Source organism: Morus notabilis, unplaced genomic scaffold (genome assembly GCF_000414095.1).
Source record: "Morus notabilis unplaced genomic scaffold, ASM41409v2 Scaffold637, whole genome shotgun sequence".
Lineage (NCBI taxonomy): Eukaryota > Viridiplantae > Streptophyta > Magnoliopsida > Rosales > Moraceae > Morus > Morus notabilis.
This window is the reverse complement of record NW_010362898.1, coordinates 76741-86809: the sequence shown is the minus strand read 5'-3', so window position 1 is coordinate 86809 and position 10069 is coordinate 76741. Positions and strand designations below refer to the sequence as shown.

Below are 10069 nucleotides of genomic sequence, written 5' to 3'. Positions count from 1 at the left end.
CTTCTGCGACTTCTCTGTTTTCAGTTTTCAGCCATTGCCATTGGAGCTTGACTTCTACGAAGGAGACGCCCGCCACCATCTTCTCCGATTGCCCGCCACCGTCTTGTCCGACTGTCCGCCACCGTTTTCTCCGACGAAGATGAGAACCACCAACGGCAACGAGAACCTCCGGCTGACCCACGGCGACAACCAAAAGCCCAGAACCCATCTCCGCCCAGGATTTCCTCCTCCGCTGCACAATTTCCTCCTCCACCACCGATGCGAGATCTTCTTCTTCTCTTCCGACGAGCCTCCTCCGATCTTGACCGCCTCCTCTGATCTTCCTCCGATCTGCAGTTTTCAATTCTTGACCGCCTTCGTGACCGGAATCGTGACAGTCCGATCCGGAGTCACCAGAAAAAAGACCCCCAGCCACCGTTTTCCACCGATGCATGTTTCTTGTTTTACTCTGGTTTTTGGTTTTGTTCATATGTATATAATGTTTATTTAATATATTTAATATTATTACATATTTTTAAAAATTAAACCACCAAACACAATTTTAGTTTTTTTTAAATTGAAAATAATCTCAGAATAAAACTACAAAACGTATTTTTAGAAATGATTCAAAAATAAAAATAAAAATGTTTTCGTTTTCATTTTCATACAAAAAATAAAAATATTTTAGAACCAATTTCAAACACACCCAATATGTTTCCCCATTAACAGACTTTCGGAGCGCTTTCCACTGTTGAGTAGAAAAGCCATTTGTTTGTTTTCTTTTCTTCCCCGCCTCCCCACCCAAATGAATCTTAAAAAATGTACGGCATTGAAGATATCTATAGGTAATCAGAATTTAAGCCTGATCATTAAAAGTTGTTCTTGACCGGGCTAGCGTATGAAAACTGAAAAGAAAAGGGTTGAAGAACTATAAATATAGAGACCCCATTTGCACAAAACAAGCTTAAGCTGTGTACCACCAAAAGCTTAAAAATGAAAGCAAAAAAACATAACATAAAAAAACATTTATTTATCCTATGTTAACTTAATAATAAGCTGCTCATTTTCTTCTTCTTCTTTTAAAAAAAAAAAAAAATTAATAATCGCCTATGCCCAAGCAACAAATTAACTTCTCTAATAAGCAATTTGTTTGTCCATAAAAAATAATCGCCATAAAATGATAAATAAAATTGGAACAACGATTCTTTTCTTTCATTGATATTATATTCCTGTTTGGCGGTTGTTAAAGGGAAGAAAAAAAAAAGGTGGTGGTTGGCTTGTTCCTTCACAATTCATAAATAAAGTGAGATTATTTGATAACTTCAACTTGGTTTTTCTTCTTCCATCAAAGAACTTGTTTTCTTTATTCTAATTTTTTTTGCTAATCTGTTTTCTTTATTCTAATTTTTTTTTGCTAATCTGTTTTCTTTATTCTAATTAGAGATGGGATGTGGAGGATTCTAATTACAGGGTTTTTTTTTTTCTCTTCTGTTGAAGAAATCGAAGAGTTAATATATTATAGAGGTGTTTTTTCTGAAAGTGAAAATTCTGATATTAATTAAGAGGTAAATGCTTCGAAAATGATTTGGATTTATTGATTTACCTCGTATAATCAATTTTAAGGAGGGACGGAATTTAATTGTGAAAGCCTCATATTTTTCCAATTATTGCTCCAATTAACAGTAGCAAATATGCATTCAAGTACAAAAACGACGCCGTCTTTAGCCTTGAGGCCTCTTAGAAACCCCGGCAAAGCGAGAAAAACTGAAAAAGTATATAAATCTTCAGGATTTCAGCTCCACATTTGTCTTCTGAACTCCAAGCTCTCTTCCTTCCTTCGTATGGATTCTCCACCGCTCATTCTTCTCCGCCATTAATCTTGACCTTCGTCTTTCCCAAACCAAAACCCTAATTCCTCATTCCTCGCCATCCTTCGAGGCTCAGAACATTTATCTCACTTGATCACGGAGACCGCCGTAGAACAAATGGCTCTCGTCTCAATTCTGGGCCTATTGATCGGATAATCGCCGAGTTGTAACCCTAATTCCGATCACTCACAATGTCGTGGGGATTGGGCTGGAAAAGGCCATCGGAGGTCTTCCATCTAACGTTGAACTACGGTTCCGATGAGCCGGCGGAGAATCCCGGGCGTATATCGTCAGCTTCTAATTCGTCGGCGTCGTCATCGTCGTCGTCGATACTGTCGCAAGATCAGGAATTGGGGTTTCGGATCGATCTGGACTGGTCGGCCGGCGACGATGAGGATCAGGTCGCGCTGAGGCTCCAGTCGCAGCTTATGGTGGCGCTGCCGATGCCGCAGGACACGGTGGTCGTTGAGTTGACGAGCGGTGAGGAGGAAAGGAATGTAGGTGTGGAGATGAAGGTGGTGAAGAGGAGAGAGCCGTTGAGGGCGGTGACCTTGAACAAGACGGCCGGCTCGGGTCAGCAGAGCGATGGCACTGGGGTTTTGACGCGATTGTTGCGCTTGGATTTCGCTTCACAAATGCCGGGTGTTGCCGATGGTGTGTCGGCTTTTGGGGGGAAGAGCGTCACTATGCTCAGTCTTTGTGGTTGTGGCTTGTCGGTGAGTCTTCCGTTTGTTATTCGTTTCAGATATAATTTTTCTTTTTCTTTTTACTATTACGTGATTATGATTCTTCGTCTTGATTGCATTGGTCGATTTTTCTTCCCTTGAACAAATTTATTATGTGTTTGAATTCTGAGAAATTTTTTGGAGACGCATGATACTTTTAGTTTTGGGATTTTGAAGCTTTCAAAGTATAATGGCCTGTGCAGAACTGAGCCTGATTCAATTATTTGGATTAGTTCTCAGTTTCCGGCAAGAACCAGAACTTTCTCTCGTTTGTCCTTTTCTTAAAAGAATTCTGGGTAATGTATTTCAGACTTTTTCTTCCTCTTCTGTTCCATAATAATGAGCAAAGTCCCCTTCTTTTACGTATTTTTTTCTTCCCTTCCTTCTCGTGAATTTGTAGCCTGCATTTGCTGACTTGTACAAGTGGGAAAATGTATTCACTTCTTCTAGATCCTAGTTGTGGCTCCTTATTAATAACTAGACGCCTTTTCTTCATTATCGGGAGCAATACAATTGAAGAAAACAAACAACACACACAAAAGATTTATAGTGGTTCAACATCAATGTGAGAGTTACATCAACTTTAAGTCTTCATAGAAATTTTCTATTATGGAAAAGAAGAGTATAATACAAATCAACACCTCCAATATAAGTAAAACTTGGACAACATGAAATACATGAGTAAAGGTTGATCCACTTGCTATGTCTGTCTGGACAATAATTATGCTCCACACACTCCACAATCCGCACTCCATTCTACATTATATATTTATAGGTTTTGGATGAATATTTTAGTTCTTGAATACCAGCATGGACCATAGAAATGGTTTTTAGCATTTTTATTTGGAAGTTTTAACTATTGTCTATATGAATAGTATTACTTAATTCCACCATCATTTCAGCTGCATCTTTACTTAGATTAGAATTTAGAACCAAGTATTAAAGATACGATCAGGGCAAGCATTTAGTCTGGTGGATTTTTTTTTGTGATTGAATACTTACTTGCAGGTATTTCCGGTTGAGATTACTCGCTTGCCACTTCTTGAGAAGCTATACCTTGATAACAATAAGCTATCACATTTGCCATCTGAGCTTGGTGAATTGAAAAGTTTAAAAGTGCTCAGGGTTGACTACAACATGTTGGTTTCAGTACCGGGTAAGCATGAAGTCACTTTTTCACTGAAATGGTATTTTCTCCGAACTAGTCAAACTAATTCTTTGAAAGCGAGGGCTTGGAGTTAAATTGCCTCTTGTAGTTATCTCTTTGTTTTGGCTGGAATCATGCAGTAGAACTGAGACAGTGTGTCGGTTTGGTGGAATTGTCCCTGGAACACAACAAGCTTGTTAGGCCTCTCCTAGATTTCAGGTCATTTTATCCATGATTCAACATATTATTTATTTGTTGTACGTTGTCCACCTTTCATTTTGAGTAAGGTTGTGAAGTCTATAATCTCTGCGCGTCAATGGTTCTCTACTGTTTTGTGGCAGGGCTATGGCCGAGTTACGGGTTCTTAGGCTATTTGGTAATCCTCTTGAATTCCTTCCTGAAATCTTGCCGCTTCATAAACTTCGGCATTTGTCTCTTGCAAACGTCAGAATTGTGGCAGATGATAATCTTAGATCAGTGAATGTGCAGATAGAGGTAGTAATAAAATACAATGGCAGTGATAATGTTGAAGTTTAAATTCAAGTACAGATGTTAGCTTTTAAAGTCAATCTTTTATGGTAATGCAGATGGAAAACGTTTCTTATTTTGTTGCATCTAGACATAAGCTAAGTGCTTTCTTCTCTCTTATATTCCGTTCTTCCTCTTGTCATCACCCTTTGCTGGCATCCACACTTGCAAAGACAATGCAGGACCAAGGAAACCGTGTAGTTGTTGGTAAAGATGAGAATGCAGTGCGGCAGCTTATAAGTATGATAACTAGTGATGACCAACATGTGGTATGCTGGTAGTTCTTGATGTCATTAGTAAGTTATTTCTGGTTTTTTTATTTTTCTTCAAGGTACAGTCTTAAAATCTCTTGCTTATGGCAGGTTGAACAAGCATGTTCTGCTCTTTCATCTCTTGCTGCAGATGTATCTGTTGCGATGCAGTTGATGAAATCTGACATCATGCAACCCATTGAAACAGTACTTAAATCAGTTTCTAGGGAGGAAGTAATTTCTGTATTGCATGTTGTGGTGAAGCTAGCTTTTGCATCTGATAGTGTAGCTCAAAAAATGTTGACCAAGGAATTATTGAAGTCATTGAAAATGTTATGTGCCCACAAAAATCCAGAGGCAAGATCTCTACTTCCTCATCATACTGCACTGATTTAATCACTTTCATGGTGGCATTATTTAATAATTTAGGTCTATTTATTTATCATTAGGTACAAAGATTAGCTTTGTTAGCTGTTGGAAATCTGGCCTTCTCTTTTGAGAATCGCCGCCTTCTTGTCACTTCTGAAAGTTTGCGGGAACTTCTCTTGCGCTTGACAGTCGTGCCTGAGCCGCGTGTGAATAAAGCTGCAGCTCGTGCTTTAGCAATTCTTGGTTTGTCTTCTAGTCCTAATTTATTTTTGTTGTTTTTCATTATTAGTGTTAGAATTTACGTAAATGTCATGAATTTTTAGGGGAGAATGAAAATCTACGGCGTGCTATAAGAGGGAGACAGGTGCCAAAGCAAGGACTGCGCATGCTCGCAATGGATGGTGGTGGCATGAAAGGTCTGGCAACTGTTCAGATACTTAAAGAAATAGAAAAAGGCACTGGAAAACGGATACACGAGTTGTTCGACCTTATATGTGGCACATCAACGGGTGGCATGCTAGCTGTTGCCCTTGGCATCAAGCTTATGACGTTAGATCAATGTGAGGAAATATACAAAAATCTTGGTAAGTATAGGGTATTGGAATGAGCATAAATGCTTTTATTTTTTGTTTTCAATTTTCTTTTAATATTATTATTATTTATTTATTTATTTATTTTTTGTAGTCCAGCACTCCAACTTAATTTTCTCTCATTGAATCATGGTTCTTAGGAAAACTTGTTTTTGCTGAACCTGTGCCAAAGGATAATGAAGCTGCCACTTGGAGAGAGAAGTTGGATCAGCTTTACAAAAGCTCGTCACAGAGTTTTAGGGTTGTTGTACATGGATCTAAAGTACGTACCGTGATTCTTTATTTTGATTTATTTCTGTTAAGTCATTACACACTTCCTTTTTTTTTTTTTTTTTTTCTCTTCCTTCCTGATTTTAGCTTTGGATTTTGGATTTTGTTAAATATAATTATGAGAGTACAAGTGCATTATTGGAATTCACTTTTCTCTAAAGAAACTTTTTCTTTCTCAAGATTTTTCATTATTTTTTAAAATAAAAGGAGTATGTTGTCCTCTCTCCCGCCGTGATTTGTGTAAGTTTCTTGTTTTAGCCAATTCTATAAGGTACAATCTAAAATTTTTTTGGGGTGAAAGCAAGCAAAGTCATTGGTTGAACAGTGATGCTGTTCAATTATGATTTTATTTTTCATCATTGTTTCTATCACGTGAAAGAGCGCTATAACACATTGTATTGCAGCACAGTGCCGATCAATTTGAGAGGTTGTTGAAGGAAATGTGTGCTGACGAGGATGGAGACCTGTTAATAGAATCTGCAGTGAAAAATGTTCCCAAGGTTTTTACTGTATCAACTTTGGTGAGCGTGATGCCAGCGCAGCCATTTGTATTCCGCAATTATCAGGTTTGGAACTGAGAGTTCTTTTGCACAGTGCTGTTTTTAATGGCTGTAACTTGTATTCTTTTCCATTGATGTAGAGTTGCTGTGTTAAGCAACCAATATTACTGCTACCCAAAGGCTTTATTAACTTTTTTTTTTCCGCGCTCTTTTTATTGTCTCAACGAACTAAAGTACCCTGCTGGAACGCCAGAAATGTCTCTTGCCATTTCAGAGAGTTCAGCGATCAGCGTCCTAGGATCACCTATTACAGGTGCTCAAGTTGGCTATAAGCACAGTGCTTTTATTGGAAGTTGTAAGCATCAAGTGTGGCAAGCTATAAGAGCATCATCTGCTGCTCCTTACTATCTTGATGATTACTCAGATGGTATTTCCTTCTGTTCTTGAAGTGGAATTCACTTGCTTGTTATTTTTATCTCAATAATAGCTGTTGATTATTAAGTTGACAGTGTTAATCTATTCTGTTATTCTTGACTACTTCCTTCTTTTGTTCTCTTCCCTTTATTCTCTGTAGATGTAAACCGTTGGCAAGATGGTGCAATAGTGGCAAATAATCCTACAATCTTTGCCATAAGAGAAGCACAACTTTTATGGCCCGATACAAGAATTGATTGCCTAGTTTCCATTGGGTGTGGTTCGGTACCAACAAAGGTCAATATTTTCGCTTTCTTGTATTAGTTGGCTCTTGCATTATAAGCTTGGTTGGAGTCTCATAAAAAGCTTCATTATGTTTGTGACCTTTTAAGTTTCTAGTTACTAGTGAGCGGTCATTTTGAAGTCCTCTGGATATGGTTGAGAAAGAGTCACTACTGAAGAATTTTACTAACCTTCAAGTTCTCCCTTCAAGGAAGATTTCGTTGTCTCTTTTTTCTTTTCATGCTTTTGTATCCATGAATCACATTCTTTTACAACTCTCCACTGAAACAATTATTTGTTATAATTTTCTTCCTTATTAGTTTATGACTATCTCTGCTTTGCAGGCACGGAAAGGTGGTTGGCGTTATTTGGATACTGGGCAAGTTTTGATTGAGAGTGCATGCTCAGTGGACCGTGTAGAGGAGGCTTTGAGCACGTTGCTACCTATGCTCCCTGAAATACAGTATTTTCGATTTAATCCAGGTATTTGCTGCTTTAGCGTTGTATACGGTTCACTAGTGTGATGAGGACTTTTTTAATTTTGGATGAAATCTGCACCTTTTCTTTTGTCAATTACATAACATCCTTAACTAGCACCTTCTTTGATGAGCGAATCCATTTTAACCCTACATGTTTGCCTGGGCAGTTGATGAACGGTGTGATATGGAACTAGATGAGACTGACCCAGCAGTCTGGCTGAAGTTGGAAGCTGCAGTTGATGAATACATACAAAATAGCTCTCTTGCCTTTAAAAGTGCTTGTGAGAGACTACTGCTACCTTTTCAACAGGAAGATAAATTATCCGAGACCTTAAGGTCCCAAAATTTCTCCAAGTCAAAGGCAACAAGTACTGGTATTGGCATTTACCGTCTTTGTTTCTCTCTATAGGCTTTTTGCTTGTTTTGATACGTTTTTGCCTTTAAATCTGGTCATTTCTTTGCTGTGTTAAAGGTGAAAAGAGCCCATCTCTAGGTTGGAGGCGTAGTGTCCTGCTTGTTGAAGCTTCACATAGTCCAGATTCTGGACGAGTTTTGCACCATGCTCGTACACTTGAGTCATTTTGTTCAAGGACTGGAATACGGTTATCCCTTATGCAAGGAATAACAGGATTTGTAAAGACAATCCCGGGTACAACATTCCCAACACCATTTGCATCACCTTTGTTTACTGGAAGCTTTCCTTCAAGCCCACTTTTTTACAGCCCCGATATCGGAGCTAATAGGATTGGTCGAATCGATATGGTCCCGCCTTTGAGTTTAGATGGTCAATCTGTAAAGACAGCTGCATCACCACCAAAGTCTCCTTCTGGACCCAGACAACTCTCTTTACCTGTGCAGTCATTGCATGAGAAGTTACAGAACTCTCCACAAGTGGGCATTATTCATTTAGCTCTTCAAAATGACTCGCTTGGTTCAGTATTAAGGTCAACCTGTTCCCTTGTTTTGGGTGTTTTTTCGTTTTTATTTTTTATTTTTTTTATTTTGGTCGTAATTTCCTGACTGCCTAGTTATTTAGTTGGCAGAATGATGTATTTGTGGTTGCTGAACCTGGAGAGCTTGCTGATAAATTTCTACAAAGTGTTAAAAGGAGTTTATTGTCAGTGATGCGGAGCCGCTACAGGAAGGCTGCATCTCTTCTCGCAAATATTTCAACTGTTTCTGATTTGGTTGCAAGTAAACCATACTTTCAAATTGGAGGCATTGTCCACCGATACATAGGACGCCAAACTCAAGTATGCTTTCATGGCTCTCTTATTCCTTTGTTTTTTCATTGATTGGACATCCCGCAACTACAATTTTGTTTCTGATGTTTAATGACAAATTTTCAAGGTCATGGAGGATGATCAAGAAATTGGGGCATACTTGTTTCGTAGAACAGTCCCTTCAATTCACTTAACACCTGAGGATGTTCGTTGGATGGTAGGCTCCTGGTTCTCATGTTACTATCTCTGTTAAAGATCTTTATTTGGTTGTTCGATAGTTTTTTTTTTTTTTTTTCCTTCTTTTCCTTTGGGGCAAACAATAGGAGATCCCACAATCCCATATCCATCAATGACATATGGTATATTCCTCATCTAGAACAGAGTAGGGTTGCCATCTTGGTTATGGGAGATTGTTGGACTTTGTGATTGGTTGAGAAATTGTATATCTTTTTATCCTGAAAAACGTTTGAAATTAAACTAGAATATTTATGCATTCTCCACGTAACAAATTATTTCCAATGATTCATAAAATGGAGATGCCATAGAAAATTCCATTTACTTTAAAGTTATTACTAAAATTCTTTTCATTTCTTCGTGTTAGCATTTAAGACAGAAGTCGTTGGTTGTTTGAGGAGTTTCTTATTGACTATCTAAACTTAGTACATTCTGATTTGGTTAAATGTGGTGATGCTTCGTTTTGAATGACTCTAGGTTGGAGCTTGGAGGGACAGGATCATAATTTGCACAGGGATGTATGGGCTTACCACTGCTTTGATCAAGGCATTTTTAGACTCTGGTGCCAAGGCTGTTATATGTTCCTCAGTTGAGCCCCCGGAAATGGAGCTCACAACATTCCAAGGATCTGGAGAATTCACCGCTTTTGAAAATGGCAAGTTTGAGATTGGTGAGGAAGAGGCTGAAGATGAAGAGCCTGAGCCTGCCAGTCCCGTTAGTGATTGGGAAGATAGTGACCCAGAGAAAAATGGTGACCGCTCTACAGGCATTTGGGACACAGACGAGGAACAAACGTCGCAGTTTGTATGTCAACTTTATGACTCACTGTTCCGGGAAGGGGCGACTGTGGATGCTGCTCTACAACAAGCTCTTGCCTCACATCGGAAGTTGAGGTATTCGTGCCATCTTCCCACTATACAATAGTATATTAGATAATTATCTCGTATAGGAAAATGAAAATGAATACAAAGAGCATAGTGGAGAGAAAGAGAGACGGAGAGGATACTGCATAGGACACAGGTTTGTTAGTGAATTATGAATATCGAGAAAATAAGAGTAACATTCAATTTTGAGGCGTATAAAGAAACTTTGATGTATGTTATTTATAACTTGAATATAGTTATCTCTGACGTTGAATATATGAGGAAACAAATTTTTCCCATTCCCGGTTCACTCTAATACAGACTTTTCTATACAAGTCTTTGGCCTA

General features: G+C 38.5%; 1 protein-coding gene across 1 annotated transcript; it reads left to right on the top strand.

Moving 5' to 3' along the window:
- The first annotated feature begins 1784 nt into the window (after positions 1-1784).
- On the top strand, positions 1785-10037 carry LOC21396066 (phospholipase A I). The gene is made up of 18 exons (XM_024168932.1): positions 1785-2563; positions 3581-3728; positions 3860-3938; positions 4061-4214; positions 4307-4516; positions 4610-4855; positions 4948-5110; positions 5191-5451; positions 5598-5719; positions 6132-6293; positions 6462-6654; positions 6802-6938; positions 7268-7406; positions 7570-7776; positions 7875-8346; positions 8439-8655; positions 8753-8842; positions 9337-10037. The coding sequence occupies exons 1-18, from the start codon at positions 2039-2041 to the stop codon at positions 9781-9783; spliced, it is 3972 nt and encodes a 1323-aa protein (XP_024024700.1). The 5' UTR covers positions 1785-2038; the 3' UTR covers positions 9784-10037.
- Positions 10038-10069: the final 32 nt, after the last annotated feature.

Bases quoted from the DNA above. Each gene is read 5' to 3' on its own strand.
- LOC21396066 (XM_024168932.1), top strand. From the start codon at position 2,039: ATGTCGTGGGGATTGGGCTGGAAAAGGCCATCGGAGGTCTTCCATCTA. The intron at 2,564-3,580 runs GTGAGTCTTCCG...ACTTACTTGCAG, and splicing joins TTTGTGGTTGTGGCTTGTCG to GTATTTCCGGTTGAGATTAC. The intron at 8,656-8,752 runs GTATGCTTTCAT...CAAATTTTCAAG, and splicing joins ACATAGGACGCCAAACTCAA to GTCATGGAGGATGATCAAGA.